Source organism: Lithobates pipiens, unplaced genomic scaffold (genome assembly GCF_037356315.1).
Source record: "Lithobates pipiens isolate NorthernLeopardFrog02 unplaced genomic scaffold, aLitPip1_a1.2 Scaffold_18, whole genome shotgun sequence".
In the NCBI taxonomy this organism is placed as follows: Eukaryota; Metazoa; Chordata; class Amphibia; order Anura; family Ranidae; genus Lithobates; species Lithobates pipiens.
The window spans coordinates 576,137,626-576,155,949 of record NW_027507758.1 but is presented as its reverse complement, the minus strand read 5'-3'; the positions used below and the strand labels follow the sequence as shown (position 1 = coordinate 576,155,949).

Genomic DNA, 18,324 nt, shown 5'->3' with positions numbered 1-18,324 from the left:
AGAAAATGGAAATGTAATTAGAAGCATAAGAAGAATTTAAGGGCGGCACAGTGGTGTAATGGGTAGCACTCTCACCTAGCAGTAAAAAGGGTCGCTCGTTTGAATCCCAATCACGACACTACCTGCCTGGAGTTTGCATGTTCTCCCTGTGCTTGTTTCCTCCAGTTCCCTCCCACACTCCAAAGACATGCAGGTAGGTTAAAAATTGGCCCTAGTACAAGAATGGGGACCTAGGATTGTAGGCTCCTTGAGGGTAGGGACTGATGTGAGTGTTCAATGTACAGGGATAGGGACAATTGTAGACACGCAGGTTGGACTGGTGTCTTTATTCAACCTTACTAACTATGTATAAGAATTGTATAAAATGCAATTATGTAAGGATAATATTTTGTAATAAAGAGTGTTGAAAAAAAAAAGCATTTGCTAAATTTTTTTGTTTTTAGTTCTTTGCATTTTATACAACAGTCAATTAGGTATTGGCTATGCACAGCTATAGGTTTACGGTATTTGTTACTTTGCCTTATATGTATGTAGAACCAAACAGTAAAAACAACTTACCCTTACTGTAGGGGAACCCAGAAGTCTTACATTCTCATTAACTAATCTCATGAGCTTCTGTATAGTAGGGTCCTCATACTCAAATCTACGGCTCAGTAGTATGCATACAATAATGTTGGCCACAGCTGCATTTATGATAGTCTGATTGTTAAAAGGCTTCCCTGGAATTGGAACACAGTCAGAAAAAAAATACATTCAATTTAACTATTCATATGCATATATTAGGACATATCAAGTAAAACGGAATAGCTTTCCATTAAGTAATATTGTTTAATGTAAAAGATCAAGGGCAATGCAAATTGAACCTCATTCACCCATTAGAAGTGACTTAAAGTGGGGATTAAACTCCAAAACAAAATTTTCTTGCCACAGTTTAGAATTGGTGGCTGCATTCATTTTTTATTTTTTTTTTACCTGGCCGTAAGTCTGTTATTTCTCAACTTGTTTAACAGACTAAGCTGTCCAGCAAAATTGGCCTCTAGCCGTTTGTTACAAACCCTTGCTTAACTCAAGCTACAAAAGTGTTAGCTTGAGTTCAGCATTAATTTGTTCATCTAAATCTGCTATTCCTGGGGGGCGTGGTCTACCAGCTCCAGAGATGGCCGCCTAGACACAGAGCTCATCAGCCAGGGGAGAGATCCGGAGTGATGCAGGCCCAATCCCGCGGACAATCCACAGCCATCCTGACTCCTTATCAGCCAGGCATCCCAGCCAGCCATGTCCCGCAAGAGGATGAGCGATTACCGCCTGAAAAAACTGACTGCCTTCTTCCTCAAACCAGGACCCAAGGTGAATCACAGCCAAAATGGCGCAGGCCTGACCGCACTACACAAGGCATACACGGATCTCCCAGATGATAGCCTGCACGAATTGAGACCCAGGCTTTCAACCCCCTCCAATCCAACCAGGCCTTACACACATCCATGGCCTCATTCCCCACTACAGAGCAGCTGGTGTTTGATACAACCCTAAAAGACATGCTGTTGTTGTACCAATCCTCATTAACGACTGATCTTTAATCTTTATTCACCAAGATATCCACTGACATGCATGTCCTTGATGAAACACATTGAACCACATTTAAAATAGCATGGAGGAATGTACCACAATTGTCAATGATCTAATCGACACATACGATGAAGTAAGAGAGAAACAAACCTAGGTAAGGGCCAAACTGGCTGATTTAGAAGATAGGTCCAGAAGGAACAATATAAAACATAGAGGGGTTCCTGAATCTATCCTGCCTACTGACCTTCCCAAATATGCCAAAGAGCTCATGCATACAATTCTGATGCCTCACCTAGAGATCTGATTGTAGATTGAATCCACAGGATTGCTAAACCATCTCACCTAGCAGCCTCCATCCCTAGAGATGTATTAATGAGACTTCTTAATACATCTTCTCAATGCACTTCTTCCACATAAAAGTAAAACTCCTCACAATAGCCAGAACCAGCTCACAGCTTCCTGCACCATATGATGGAATTATACTTTTCCTGGATCTTTCAAAAAATACCCTGCAATCAAGGAGACAACTCAAAGGCCTCCACAACCACAACATTCAATTTAAATGGCACTACCCACCAACACTGCTCATAACAAGGAATGGTGTGTCACATGTGATCAATACCCTCAAAAACAGCATGCAACTACTTCACACTTGGGGAATCGTTCCTGAGCCCCTTCAGGAATCCAATCCACCACTGGAACAACCTCACCCATCACGCCTTACTCAAAGGAGATACTACACCTGACCAAAATCGAAGTAATGAGTTCTAATTGGCCTATATCTCTTCACAGTTAAAGCTCTCCCCAGCTATCAGCTAGCCAGCTAACCTCTCTCCAGCATTCAAAACTTGTCTATTGTTTCCCCTCATTGTTCTAACCAGTGGTTTACCCACCAAATCCAGTGTTCTACAAGTTGCAATTTTCTCTTAATATGTCTTTCTGTTATTAATCTTGTTATTTTACAGATCTAACTTTAAACTCCTTGTGGGTCCTCATGTATCAACCAGGAATATCAGAGACTACAACTAACAACACCTATCTTCTAAAACATGGACCTCATACTCTCACAACTAGTGCCGCGTACACACGACTGTTTTTTCCATCAGAATAAACTCTGATGTTATGCTGAAATGGTCTTGCCTACACACGATCACACCAAAGTCTGATCGTCTAGAATGCGGTGATGTACAACACATACGACGGGACAAGAAAAACAAAGTTCAATAGCCAGTAGCCAATAGCTACCCATGTGTCATTTTTGGTCCGTCGGAACAGCATACAGATGAACGGTTTTCCAGATAGAAATTGATTCCATCTAAATTATTTAAAACACGTTCTATTTCTAGGTCCATCAGAATTTTCAAAAAAAAGTCAGATTGTGTGACTTTTTTCTGCTGGAAAGTCCGACTGTGTACACGGCATAACTGTTATGCCCCGTACACACTATCAGACTTTCCGACAACAAAACTGTGGATTTTTCTTTGAAGGATGTTGGCTCCAACTTGTCTTGCATACACATGGTCACACAAATGTTGGCCAACAATTACGAATGTGAGAACGTGGTGACGTACAAGACGTACGATGAGCCGAGAAAAAGGAAGTTCAATAGCCAGAGTGGCTCCTTCTGCTCGATTCCGAGCATGCGTGAACTTTTGTGCATCGGACTTGTGTACACACGATCGGAAATTCCGACAACAAAGTTTTGTTGGCGGAAAATTTGAGAACCTGCTAGCTAACATTTGTTGGCGGAAAGTCTGACAACAAATGTTAGATGGAGCATACACACAGTCAGACTTTCAGCCAACAAGCTCACATCCAACATTTGTTTTTTGGAAAATCCGATCGTGTGTACGGGGCATAAAAAAAAGAGGAGTACTCATAGCGGTGAAAAATGTGGTCAGTTTCCAACTTAAACAACTCACTTTAGACCCAAATGATCAATACATTATCCTAGTCTCTTGCATCAACAAAGTGTATTACACACTCGCAAACAACTACGCCCCAAACATCCACCAAATGCAGTTTCTCCGCAATTGTCAAACCTATGCAACAAGGAAACTTAATCCTATAGTCCAGAAGTCCAACTAGATTCCACCTCTGCAGCAAAGTGAAGGCAGTCCTCCCTGAAAAATGTCCTCTTCACACATGAACCATTCTATATCTGACGTTGCCATCATGGATCAGAGAGAAACTGCACTTAATTCTCCCCTCTTCATAAAACCTATTCAAGGATTGACCTCTTTCTCACAGATAAATGTCTGCTTCAAAAACTTAGCGAATCTGTAATCCACACCAGGACTTGGTTGGACCATGCCCCTATCACCATTTCCATATCAAACTCCACACAACAAAAGAATACCTTTTTATGGAGAGCAAACTATATTCTACAACACCCATCCTATTCTTCAGAGATAACCGATCAACTATCCGACTATTTTGAACACAACACTGTGGTGCGTTGTGGAACGAAAAGGTATACTGATTAAACTGAGCTCCCACTGAAAAAAGAAGAGGACACAGTGTATAGACATCCTCATGTCCCAAATAACCAATCTAGAAAAAGCAAAACAAAACAAATCCCCAATCATCATACTCACAATTATTATCCCTCAGACAGGAACTTATACTACACCTTTTCCTATCCTTTTAAAATACACAGAGAAAACTACATCTTACTCCACCTCCAATAACCTCCACCTCCAATAAAGCAAGCAAAGCCCTAGCTTGACACCATCCTCACACGAAAGAAAAACTAAGAAACCCTCAAGTAATAGCTGATGCTTTCAGCACTTACTACAGTGATTTGTACAATATAAAACAAGACCCTGACACCTTTCAACCCGCATCTGAGAATATTAATGAGTTCCTAAACCAAATTAAACTCCCAACATTGTCAGAAGAAAAACTGCTCTCCGCACGCCGCCTGCAGGTCACGCGGGGCGCGCTCTGTGATCACCGAGTCAATGAGACTCAGGTGATCACAGATCAAAGTAATGGGCCAATCCTGGTTACCTCTTACCATGTGATCAGCTGTGTGCCAATGACAGCTGATCACATGATGTAAACAGAAGCTCAGTAATCGTTTTTTGACAGTGTGAGGAGAAAAAAAAAAGCTGATCACTGGCTTCTGTTGGAGGGACATCAGTCCTGAAGAGGAAGAAGCTTAGCCGCCTCATCTGTTCCAACCAGCACCGCCTGGTAGTTCCGCCTGCCAGTGCCCACAGTGCCATCTATCAGTGCCACCAATCAGTGCCACCTATCAATACCCACCAGTGATGCCAATCAGTGACTCATCAGTGCCATCTAGCATGCTCCCTATCAGTGTCACCTACCAGTCCCCATTACTGCCATCTATCAGTGCCCATCAGTGCCACCCATCAGTTCCCATCAGTGCCACCCATCAGTGCCCTTCAGTGCCACCTATCAATGCCCTTCAGTGCCGCCTATCAGTGCCACCCAACTGTGCCACCTCTTAGTGCCCTCCAGCACCACCTTATCAGTACTGCATATTAGTGCACATCAGTGCTGCATATTAGTGCCCATCAGTGCAGCCTCATCAGCGTACATCAATGAAGGAGAAAAATTACCCATTTGCAAAATTTTATAACAAAATATAAAACCATTTTGTTTTTGTTTTCAAAATTTTTGGTCTTTTTTCATTTTTTTAACAAGAAAATAAAAAAAAACAGGAGGTGATCAAATACCACGGAAAGAAAGCTCTATTTGTGGGGAAAAAATGATAAACATTTAATTTGGGTACAGTGTTACATGACCGTGTAATTGTTATTCAAAAAGAGCACTGAACGCTGAAAATTTGTCTCGACAGGAGGGGGGTTTAACCCCCCTAGCGGTAATCCCGAGTCTGCCTCGGGGTAGGAATATTCTGATAGGAGCAGTAACCACGAGCCAGACTCGGGATGGCTTCGCTCGATGCAGGGGAGGACACAGGGAGAGTTACTTACCTTGTCCCCTGGATCCAGCGATGTCCTCCGCGCTGTGTGATCGAGCCGTCCTCCGCTCGATTCACAGTGCCGAATGCCGCCGAGCTCCGTTCCCTGCGGCGTTACGGCGCACGGGAGCGGAGAACGGCGGCAAATTTTAAAATGTAAAAAGACACAAAACACACACAGCACTGTAATCTTACAGATTACAGTGCTGTATTAAAAAATACACACCCCCTTTGTCCCTAGTGGTCTGTGCAGTGCCCTGCATGCACTTTTATATTATAAATACAGTTTTTTACTGCCTGGAATTTGGAGATTGTCCATAGCAACCAAAAAGTGTCAATTTGTCAGTGTTTTTGGATTTGATTACATTATTGAATAATTTTTATTATTCTTTATTATATTATAAACTTTATCATACCCGGGATGTCTGCTAGACTCTGGTTTGAACAGATTTAAGAGCGTTATTCCTAAGGCCGCGTACACACGGGCGGACTGTCTGCCCAACTTAGTCCGCCGAAACACATTTCAGCGGACAATCCGCTCGTGTGTGGGCTTCAGCGGACTTTTTCAGCGGACAGTCTGGCGGACTAAGTCTTTCGGAATTTCCGTAAGATTGTCCATCCAAACTTGGTTTGAGCGGACAGTCCGCCCGTGTGTGTGCCAGTCCGCTGTACTTTCGAAATGAGCGGACTTTTCCCGCCCGGAGAAAAGTCTGCTCATTTCGAGCGGGTATCCAGGTAGGCGGGGCCCGCGACGGAGACGTCGCGGGCCCCGCCGCCTGGTATGGACTTAAAGGGGAACCCCAACGCCGAAAAAAATCGGCGTGGGGGTGCCCCCCAAGTCCACAACAGACCCTTGTCCGAGCACGCTACCCGGCCGGCCAGGAAAGGGGGGCGAGCGAGCGCCCCCCCCCCTGAGCCGTACCAGGCCGCGTGCCCTCAACATGGGGGGTGCCTTGGGGAAGGGGGGGCCGCGCGGCCCCCCCACCCCAAAGCACCTTGTCCCCATGTTGATGAGGACAAGGGCCTCTTCCCGACAACCCTGGCCGTTGGTTGTCGGGGTCTGCGGGCAGGGGGCTTATCGGAATCCGGAAGCCCCCTTTAATAAGGGGGCCCCCGGATACCGGCCCCCCCACCCTATGTGAATGAGTATGGGGTACAATGTACCCCTACCTATTCACCTGTGAAAAAAAGTACAAAAAAAAACACAACACAGGGTTAAAAGATTTTATTGCACAGCTCCGGGGGTCTTCCGTCTTCAGGGGTCTTCTCGCCGGACTCCTCCGCTATCTTCTTGTAGCTCTTTTGCTAGCGGAGGAGTCCGGCTTTCTTCCTCCCCGCCGCCGGCCTCTTCTCCCGACTTCGGGGGTCTTGTCCCCCTCTTCGGTTCTTCTGCCGGGCCACCGTGCCTTCTTCTAGCTCTTTTACAGGCGGTGGCCCGGTCTTCTGTCGCCGCTGTCGCCGCCGCCTTCCGTTCTTCTTCTTCTTCTTCTTCTCCAGGAGATGTTGCCTCGACGATCTCTCCGGCCGGAATGCCAGAGCCGCGCTGCGCGGCCACTTATATAGTGACAATGGGGCGGTGTCACATGGTATATGTCCCATGGGTTGATGTCACATGGGGACTATGACATCATAAGGGGGCGGGGTCACCATGTGACTCCAACCCATGTGACATATACCATGTGACACCGCCCCATTGTCACTATATAAGTGGCCGCGCAGCGCGGCTCTGGCATTCCGCCGGGAGAGATCGTCGAGGCAACATCTCCTGGAGAAGAAGAAGAAGAAGAAGAACGGAAGGCGGCGGCGACAGCGGCGACAGAAGACCGGGCCACCGCCTGTAAAAGAGGTAGAAGAAGGCGCGGTGGCCCGGCAGAAGAACCGAAGAGGGGGACAAGACCCCCGAAGTCGGGAGAAGAGGCTGGCGTCGCGGAGGAAGAAAACCGAACTCCTCCGCTAGCAAAAGAGCTACAAGAAGATAGCGGAGGAGTCCGGCGAGAAGACCCCCGAAGACGGAAGACCCCCGAAGCTGTGCAATAAAATCTTTTAACCCTGTGTTGTGTTTTTTTTTGTACTTTTTTTCACAGGTGAATGGGTAGGGGTACATTGTACCCCATACTCATTCACATAGGGTGGGGGGCCGGTATCCGGGGGCCCCCTTATTAAAGGGGGCTCCCGGATTCCGATAAGCCCCCCGCCCGCAGACCCCGACAACCAACGGCCAGGGTTGTCGGGAAGAGGCCCTTGTCCTCATCAACATTGGGACAAGGTGCTTTGGTGTGGGGTGGCCACGCGGCCCCCCCTTCCCCAAGGCACCCCCCATGTTGAGGGCACGCGGCCTGGTACGGCTCAGGAGGGGGGGGGCGCTCGCTCGCCCCCCTTTCCTGGCCGGCCGGGTAGCGTGCTCGGACAAGGGTCTGTTGTGGACTTGGGGGGCGATTTTTTTCGGCGTTGGGGTTCCCCTTTAAGTCCATTCCAGGCGGCGGGGCCAGCGACGTCTCCTTCGCGGGCCCCGCCTACCTGGAGGCGCGCTCGAAATGAGCGGACTTTCCTCCGCGTGTGTGGGCGAGTCCGTTCATTTCAAAAGTAGAGCGGATTGTATGGCGGACTTAGTCCGCCGTATTAGTCCGCTCAAAAAGTGCCATGTGTGGGCAAGTCCGTTCATTCAAAAGTTTGGACGGACTGTCTGTCGGATTGTCTGACGAACTTAGTTGGGCAGACAATCTGCCCGTGTGTACGCGGCCTAAGAATTACAGGACTACAAAATAAAAGCCAGATTTCCATGCAAAATAATTGTACCGCTTTCAGCACCTAATTCCAGACTGAATCATACCGCCAGGGAGGTTAAGTGCCCAGTAAGCAAGTGGTTAATCAGCTTAAAAATCATGTTTCTATGTAATGTTTGTAATTATTTATCTGTCTTTAATTTTTCCTTACATATGGAGACTTAGCTTGATGGCTTAAAGAAAGCTTGGTTTAAATTGGTGAAGTTTAAGTGTGAGTTACTTAATTAACAGGCAGTTAGTAGAACAATAGCATCATGGTTAGAGTTGTCCCTGAGAACACTTACCTCCATGTGACTTAATAGTCTGTACCAAGAATTCAGCTTCCTCGCTAATCTTATCTTCTATAGTTCTCTTTCCCATCCCATAATCCCGTAGTGTGGAAAGCGCAAACCTTCTCATCACTTTCCAGGTCTCTCCATTAGTAAAGACAAGGCCTAAGAATAAAACACAAGCACTTAATTCATAGAGTTAAATTAAATGTTATTTTTTGACATTTGATAAAGCTAAAGATAAAGAAAAAGTAAATAGTGCAATGCAATGTGACAACACATATTATCAGCCCTACCAATGCAAAACAGTCTGCTGCCCTAACTGATTTCATTGTACATTGTAACCATTGAAAGTTGCAGCAAGCCAGATAGAACCTGCCTCTTTTCTTGGCTGGAGGATGCTCAGCTTCCTCTGGATCTTTTTACCTTCAGCCTTGTACCTGGCTCACCCCTTTCATTCATTGGCTTTCAGGTTTTTTTCATGAAGGGTCAGCATAACATATGCCTCACATGGCCATTACCCATGGCAGTTGACATGCAAATACAGCTAGCTTAGAAAATGGCCTCTCCTCCAGCCTGACCTCTAACTACCTATCAAGGCAATTTGATACTTGAATAACTCCTCCCAAGAGCCAGTCCACTGCTCCTTGGGGGGAGTACCGAAGCAGGATGCAGCATTGTTTTCAGGAAGTTATATGCAACACCTTGCCCACTGCTCCCAATACCCATGGCCTAACCTGCTCTGCATAGAGCACAAATCATCACATATACACAAAATGTCATATATTTTAGGCAATATGTTTTCATGCTGCTTCATTGAATAAACAAAAAGATACCATTTTCTCTTTGCATTTTATTAAGTATTGGTGCCCGTGGCCTGTCAGAAAACTCCTCGGCATGGTTGATTAAAGCATCTTTCACAGCGTCATATCCACAGAGGGCAACCATCTTCTGCATCCCCATTTGGACACCTATAACTGGACCATACGTTTTGGATAACTGAAAACAAAATAAAATCGAGAGATAGAGTGAAAATTTAACTGTTTGACTTTAAAACTGGTCTGCAAATAGCAGTATTCAAATTCAAATAAAAGGTCTTCTGTTGAATGTTGAGATCATCAACTCTTGTTCTCTTAAATATGGATTTCTTTCTCAGATGAAGTTTTTGTTGGAGTTCCTGTCTTGACTTAGGTGATAAAGGAGAAGAAGTATGTTACCTCTATAAATGTCTTATGTGGTTTCTTCATGTCAACACTGAGCATATTTCCAATAATTGGCCATGGTTTGGGTCCAGGTGGGAAATTCTTGTACTTGTCTTGTCTCTTGTTGTATACATAGGCCAAGAAGAGGATGACAACAACAGACAGAAGGATCGTCACTGGGTCAGCTGTGAACATCGTCTTGTAATATCTATTGAAGAGGAACACAGATATTGTGGGTAAAGGCAGAAATAATATATTTGGGTATTTAAACCCTAGCAATTAACTTCATTTATTTGCTCCCTTTTGGTATTTTAAATATGAAAGTGTTTTATTGTATCTGTTTGATAAGGACAAAATACAAACAATTGTAGCACCATCAAATTTTCTAGAAGAGTAATGTAGTTTTCTTTTAGAGAACAAGTACATTTCCAGGCTTGGCTGGTAGCCAAGTCTGGGTGTGTTTTTGTGATCTGGGTTGGGAGTGACCTAGAGTAGAACTGGGTGACTCACCATGGTGTCACTAGGACCTCCCACTTCTTTCCAGAATCTTCTGGTGCTTTATGGAAAAAGAGGTGGAGAGGGGAGGTGGAGACACCTTCTGAGGCGCCTTGACCAATCCCGAATCTGGATTGGCAGGGGGCAGGACTCCTTAAATACCCAGGGTCAGTCCAGCTGGGGAGGAGTTGATTGAGTGGAAGATGGAAATGGAGTGTTAGGCTGTCAGGGCCTTTTAGGGAGATTCCAGTCTGGGGAGGGGGTGTGACCTTGGGCCTGGGCTTGGTTGCAGATAGGACCCTCTTATAGCCCACAGAGGTGTCCTGGCCAGGAGGTACAGGAGGAGCAAGAGAGGACAGTGGCAGAACATTGTCGGGCAAGTCTGCAGGATTACCACAAAGGCAGCCAAGAGGGTTGGTGAGTGTTCACACAGTAAGGGAGACTGAGAGGCACACCTAAGAGGACTGGGGTGAGCAGTCTGGGATAGGTGCAGAGCCAGTCCGGAGGATGGTGGTGGCATGGGCAGTGGAAAGGGGCATCTGTAGCCAGGAGGACTGGCAGCGCCTGAAGAGGTGGAACTGGGAGCATTAGCCACAGGGATAGCTAGCACTGGAACTTTCTATTTTGCTACATCATAGGGGCCTGTGGTCTCTGTCTGTAGACCTGGCTGAACTAGTGTCAGGCCTACAATGCTAGCTAGTCCAAGAAACGCAGCAAGTGATGTGCTGGAAGAGTGAGGAGTGATTGCCTGCAAGCAAGGTAGTGCAGGAGGAGAAGAGGAGATTGTATACACTGTGATGTATATCGTAGTCCCAACTTTGACTGTTAATTACATGAGCATATCATAAGTTTCCTATTCACCATCTAAGTTAAATTACCCTCAATAAAACATAAAAATCAAGTGCAAGGACTGCTTTCATGTCTCTGAGCGAATGAGGAGTGTGTGTCTGGCTGGGCAGGGTGACAGACAGACCACTACATTCAGCAGCTCCTACAGCTGCACAATCCATCCACAGCAACCCCCCCGGTCAGTCAGGTGATCCGCAACCCCCCCCCCCCCCCGTGGGTGGTTCGGTCGGGTCCATCTTATCTCTCCCCAGTCAATCGGCCCCGCACTTACCCCATCAATGGCGTGGGCCACAGTTTCCCCTGAGCGACAAGCAATGTCTTCTCCTGTGTCTTCTCGCGGCGGTCGTGCATCTCCTCTGTCCTCATTCCTGCTACCCCTCTCTATAAGATCACTTCACCTTTCGGCCAATCAGAAAACGGGTCTCAAGACCCGCTTCCTGATTGGCCAGGAGGTGAATCAGTGTGACAATTGTGAATATCCTTTTGCTATTGTCACACAACTGGGTAGGCTCAGGGTGCAGAGCTCTGCGCCCCGAGCCCACCCTTTCTTAAAGCCTATTACAGCCTCAGGCTCTAATCACTTGTTTAAAAAAAAAGCATTTGAATCCATGTGTCCGGTGCCCCGCATGTAGATTGGGGGGCCGGATATATGGATCGGGCCGCTACTGCATTTGAGTTCATACAAACACAATATAATATCCAATTATTTGGTAAAATATAAAAGACAATATTGTGTCAAGTATATAGATACCAAACATATCAAGACTCAAAATTGGAACCCGTGAAGTTGCAACAAAATGCAGTACCAAAAAAAGGCTTTAAAAGCCTCTAGAGCAGTGATGGCGAACCTTGGCACCCCAGATGTTTTGGAACTACATTTCCCATAATGCTTATGCATTCTGCAGTGTAGTGGAGAATCATGGGAAATGTAGTTTCAAAACATCTGGGGTGCCAAGGTTCGCCATCACTGCTCTAGAGGTTATCACTGTAAGGTTAATCGTGAATGATGGCCATAGAATCATTGCTCTCACTTTCACTGTATGCCTGTGTGGTTCAATCATTGTTTACATACATGTACATACAACTAAACATGCACTTCCATTTGTGCATTTTGTAGGGGGTGGGGTGCTTTTAATTATTTTTTTGTTTTTGTTTTTATGTATTTTATTAAACTTTTATTAAAATACATTTTTTTACACTTTTTTTGCTATTTAAATGTATTGCTATCATGGGCAGATGGCGGGTACTCTTTATTGATATATCAGGGGTCTATTCAACCCCCAGTGTCTTTCTCCTGCCCTCAGTGGCGTCGTTAAGGGGTGGCTATTGAAGCTGGAGCCCCGAATCTGGGGCGTATAGCTCCGAGTCCATGGCCAGCCCTACAGTGGGAGTGTCCCAGGCTTTCTGACATACCCAGCCTCTCCCCTCTCTGTATGCCCGGCCTCTCCCCTCTCTGTATGCCCAGCCTCTCCCCTCTCTGTATGCCCAGCCTCTCCCCTCTCTGTATGCCCAGCCTCTCCCCTCTCTGTATGCCCAGCCTCTCCCCTCTCTGTATGCCCAGCCTCTCCCCTCTCTGTATGCCCAGCCTCTCCCCTCTCTGTATGCCCAGCCTCTCCCCTCTCTGTATGCCCAGCCTCTCCCATCTCTGTATGCCCAGCCTCTCCCATCTCTGTATGCCCAGCATCTCCCCTCTCTGTATGCCCAGCATCTCCCCTCTCTGTATGCCCAGCATCTCCCCTCTCTATATGCCCAGCATCTCCCCTCTGTATACTAGGGCTGCCACCTTTTTGGCAAGCCAAACCCGAACACTTCAGCAGCGCACTACATTTTTATTTTTTTGTAGTACATTAAATTCATTAACTCTGTACAAAGCAATGCACGGCATTTTTTTTTTATGTAGCATACTCTATACAGTATCTCACAAAAGTGATTACACCCCTCACGTTTGTAAATATTTTATTATATCTTTTCATGTGACAACACTGAAGAAATGACACTTTGCTACAATGTAAAGTAGTGAGTGTACAGCTTGTATAACAGTGTCAATTTGCTGTCCCCTCAAAATCACTCAACACACAGCCATTAATGTCTAAACTGCTGGCAAAAAAAGTGAGTACACCCCTAAATGAAAATGTCCAAATTGGGCACAATTAAATTTGGTGTTATCGCTCTCACTCTCTCATACTGGTCACTGGAAGTTCAACATGGCACCTCATGGCAAAGAACTCTCTGAGGATCTGGAAAAAAATTGTTGCTCTACATAAAGATGGCCTAGGCTATAAGAAGATTGCCAAGACCCTGAAACTGAGCTGCAGCACTCTGGCCAAGACCATACAGCGGTTTAACAGGACCGTTTCCACTCAGAACAGGCCAACCAAAGAAGTTGAGTGCATGTTCTCAGTGTCATATCCAGAGGCTACCTTTGGGAAATAGACATATGAGTGCTGCCAGCATTGCTGCAGAGGTTGAAGGGGTGGGGGGTCAGCCTGCCAGTGCTCAGACTATACACCGTACACTCCATCAAATTGGCCTGTATGGCCATCATCCCAGAAGGAAGCCTCTTCTAAAGATGATGTACAAGAAAGCCCACAAACAGTTTGCTAAAGACAAGCAGACTAAGGATTTGGATTACTGGAACCTACCCTGTGGTCTGATGAGACCAAGATAAACTTATTTTGATTAGACGGTGTCAAGCATGTGTGGCGGCAACCAGGTGAGGAGTACAAAGACAAGTGTGTCTTGCCAACAGTCAAGCATGGTGGTGGGAGTGTCATGGTCTGGGGCTGCATGAGCGATGCCGGCAATGGGGAGCTACAGTTCATTGAGGGTACCATGAATGCCAACATGTACTGTGACATACTGAAGCAGAGCATGATCCCCTCCCTTCAGAGACTGGGCCGCAGGGCAGTATTTCAACAGGATAACAACCCCAAACACACATCCAAGACAACCATTGTATTGCTAAAAAAGATAAGAGTAATGGTGATAGACTGGCCAAGCATGTCTCCAGACCTAAACCCTATTGATCAGCTGTGAGGCATCCTCAAATGGAAGGTGGAGAAGCTCAAGGTCTCTAACATCCACCAGCTCTGTGATGTCATCATGGAGTAGTAGAAGAGGACTCCAGTGGCAACCTGTGAAGTGCTGATGAACTCCATGCCCAAGAGGGTTAAGGCAGTGCTGGAAAATAATGGCGGCCACACAAAATATTGACACTTTGGGCCCAATTTGGACATTTTCACTTAGGGGTGTACTCACTTTTGTTGACATTGATTTAGACATTAATAGCCATGTGTTATTTTGAGGGAAATCAAATTTACGCTGTTATTCAAGCTGTACACTCACTACTTTACATTGTAGCAGTGTTATTTCTTCAGTGTTGTCACATGAAAAGATAGAATAAAATATTTACAAAAATGTGAGGGGTGTACTCACTTTTATGAGATACTGTACATATATATTTGTGGTAAAATTACATTTCTAATCATGTGGAGTTAATTATAAGAGTTCCTCTTTACATCAGTCAACATAGTTCCTCTTCTACATCTGAATGCACAGGGTTTGTTCCCTTTTATGTCTGATTTTGCATTTTTTCCTTACATGTGAGTCAACAGAGTTTCCCTTTATATCTGAATCTGCAGGAAAGGAGTGCGGAGGGTATGATGGGGACAGTATATACAGAAGAGGAATGCAGAGGGGATGATGGGGCAGTGTGTACAGGAGAGGAATGCGGAGGGGAAGATGGGGGCAGTAAGTAGAGAGGAGTGTGGTGAGTATGATGTGGGCAGTATGTACAGGAGAGGAATGTGGTGGGTGTGCAGGGGGCAGTATGTACAGGAGAAGAGTGTGGCGGATGTGAAGGGTGCAGTAAGTACAGGAGAGGAGTGTGGTGGGTGTGAAGGGGGCAGTATATACAGGAGAGGAGTGTGGAGGGGATGATGGTGGCAGTATGTACAGGAGAGGAGTGTGGTGGGTATGATGGGGCAGTATGTACAGGAGAGGTGTACGGAGGGGATGATGGGGGAAGAATGTACAGGAGGGGAGTGCAGAGGGGATGATGGGTGCGGTATGCACAGGAGAGGAGTGCAGAGGGGATGATGGTGATAGTATGTACAGGAGAGGAGTGCAGAGGGAATGATGGGGGCAGTAAGTACAGGAGAGGCTTGTGGTGGGTATTATGGGGGCAGTATGTACAGGAGAGGAGTGCAGAGGGGATGATGGGGGCAGAATGTACAGGAGAGAAGTGCGGAGGGGATGATGGGAGCAGTATGTACAGGAGAGGAGTGCAGAGGGGGTGATGGGGGCAGTATGTACAGGAGAGGAGTGCAGAGGGGATGATGGGGGCAGTATGTACAGGAGAGGACTGTGGTGGGTATAATGGGGGCAGTACATACAGGAGAGGAGTGTAGTGGGTATGACGTGGCAGTATGGGGAGGGATTTCTTTAAGTGTCTATGGGGTGACCAGGGAGTGATGTTGGGAAGAGAAGGGAAGGAAAGTGATTATGGAATGATGTCCTTCAGCTGGGGGGAGGAAGCAGCTCTGTCTGAGTGATGTGTGTAATGAGGTCTGGCGGGGGGGGGGGGGGGGGGGGAGTTCAGATAGCGATGTCTATAATCAAAAAAAGCTCTTCCACTACTATATACAACAATACTGCTCAATGAAAACAATCTTGTATACGAAGTACATATATCTATATACTGTAAGCCAGCTCCTAGCACTTTGTATGTACAGATGATGTGAAGTTATTGTATGACCACTCATATAACCCTGTGTTATCCAAGATCTGAGTCTGTCCAATCAGAACTTACACGTACACACAAGGTTACATGAATGGTCATCAATGACTTCACATTATCCATACCTCCCAACATTTTGAGATCAGAATGAGGGATACCTACTAGCAAAAGTATGTAGGCATAGGACACGCCCCTTGCCACACCCCCTCAAAGGAGAATTAACAACAACAAAAAAGGTTAATTAAAACTACAAGGGTTTTTTTTAATCACTACTTTTCCTTTATATCGGCTTTTAAAATTTACAAATGCAGCAATTTAGTAATCCGATGAAAGGTTTAGCACTGGGAAATACTTTTGAAAGATAAAAAGTGCATTTTATACACAACTATATAGATCAGACCAAAATGAGGGACAAATGAGGTGGAATGAGGGACAGAGGGACATTGCTCCAAATCAGGGACAGTCCCTAAAAATCAGGGACAGTTGGGAGCTATGCACTATCTGGACTGAGCATTTGCGGATTTCTGTACAGACAGACGTGTTCAGGCTTGGGAGATCCGTCAGCTGTGATTGGGCTGCAGACTTCCCCTCCCCCCTACACACTCACTTTCTCTTTCTATTCTCCTGTCACCTTAACCCTTCACTGCATCAATAAAATAAATCCTCCTGAGAGTTTACAGCTTTCCAATCAAGGAGACTTTTGTCACAAAAAAACAAAACTCACCTTCCTCTAATGTGAGCAACTGGCAACCCGTAGGTACAGTGAGCTCCACCTCCCGGTTCTCTCAGCACATGGCACCCAGTGATTGATGGGGGGGGGGGTTGAGTGAGAGATCAGAGAGACCCTGCAGGAGACTGGACACCTTGGTCTGGCCAGGCTATGTTTGGAAGTTCTGCCTGGTCATGTGGATGGTGAGGTGCACATGACAGGCTAGAACCAAGTCTGGTTGGATGTTTGGGTATTGGCCTTCTCTGAGCCAATCCGTGAAGAGTCTGGGAAGGGCTACTTAAAGTGGTTGTAAACCCTTACAAACCACTTTGACCTACAGGCAAGCCTAGATTAAGGCTTACCTGTTGGTCCAAGAAATTCGTATTCTCCAAGTAATTCTCTGTATACCCAGCCTCTCCCCTCTCCGTATACCCAGCCTATATACTATACACACTAGCCTCTCTGTATGTAACACTCTGCATCTTGTGGCAGGTAACATGACAAGATCTCTGGAGACTCCGATGTAAGGGGGGGGGGGGCTTTCTGGGGACTCTGATTTAATGATAATAGGTAATGTCACACACACACACACACACACACACATTATATACAAGCGTATGACTTTCTTTACTTTGCTGCTCTAGCCCCAGGATCCTTTATAGACCTAACAACGCCCCTCCCTGCCCTCCAACAAGCTCAGACTATACTTGATTAGCTTCTTACAGCCAGGGAATGACAGCTCTGAAACTCAAAGTTGCAACCATAAACTTACATTCCCCGTTTAGATCCAAGCTTTTTTTCAATATATTCTATGGAGAGAAAATTGTCTCTGTCCCAATCCTGGGCTGATTTATATGAGGACATCATGAAAAAATGCAATAAAAAATGAACTCCAGTGAAAACAGCATGTTAAAATGATCTGTACATTCAGAGATGATCTAAAGAAATAATCTGTGAAAATATATTTTACATTTAGTTACCTGTAAATAATTTGCACAAAATTATCAGAATGATATACAATTTTTTGGATGCAACTTACTGTATCTTTCTGCTGAAGATATTCCGTAATCAGGTCTTGCCTCTCCAGTTTTCCTGCAGTGACTTTTATACCTTTACCAGAATATTTGAACCTTGTACAGACAATGGCCTTGCAAACATTCAACCGTTCCTCCACCCACAGTATGTAATGTATGTAAACGAACTGCTCTTGAATTGTGTACATTTCTAACTAGTACACTGCAATGCTTTGATTGGAAGATATCCTGTAATAACAACAGGTAGGTAAATAAGTGATTCTAATCTTGATTGTAAAGTGAAAAAACATTTGAAATCACGATAAGATGCTTTTGATGTTTTCTTTGATTAGAATTGAACTTCAGTCTTCTTTTTAGTCTTGCACAGTTGTGCAGGCTCCTCTTATGTACTGAGATTGCTGATTCCACTAAACACTGTTAGCCTCTTGCCTCTTGCAGTGTGCATTAGAAGTTGCAGCAGGTCAGAAAGAGTACACATCATTTTGTGCCTGGAGGATGCCCAACATCATTGAAACTTTTATTCCCCTTCCTTAACCACTTAAGCCCCGCACCATTGGCTGGCCAAAGACCAGACCACTTTTTGCGATTCGGCACTGCGTCGCTTTAACTGACAATTGTGTGGTCGTGCAACGTGGCTCCCAAACAAAATTGATGTCCTTTTTTTCCCACAAATAGAGCTTTCTTTTGGTGATATTTGATCACCTCAGCGCTTTTTATTTTTTGCGCTATA

The 18,324-nt window shown here is 45.6% G+C and overlaps 1 protein-coding gene across 2 annotated transcripts in view; it reads right to left on the bottom strand.

The window, feature by feature from the left end:
* The window catches only part of LOC143989065 (cytochrome P450 2K4-like), a 51,434-nt gene extending 33,679 nt beyond the window's left edge, over positions 1–17,755 (bottom strand). The window contains exons 1-5 of one of the 2 annotated variants that reach the window (XM_077489076.1): positions 17,600–17,755; positions 9,785–9,977; positions 9,404–9,566; positions 8,583–8,732; positions 559–719 (exon numbers count right to left, since the gene is read on the bottom strand). In XM_077489076.1, the coding sequence (XP_077345202.1) occupies positions 559–719; positions 8,583–8,732; positions 9,404–9,566; positions 9,785–9,964 (654 nt within the window). In that variant the 5' untranslated portion in view covers positions 9,965–9,977; positions 17,600–17,755. Of the gene's footprint in view, positions 1–558; positions 720–8,582; positions 8,733–9,403; positions 9,567–9,784; positions 9,978–16,575; positions 16,730–17,599 lie in introns of those variants that run through there. The other variant, XM_077489077.1, reaches the window with a different exon arrangement.
* Positions 17,756–18,324: the final 569 nt, after the last annotated feature.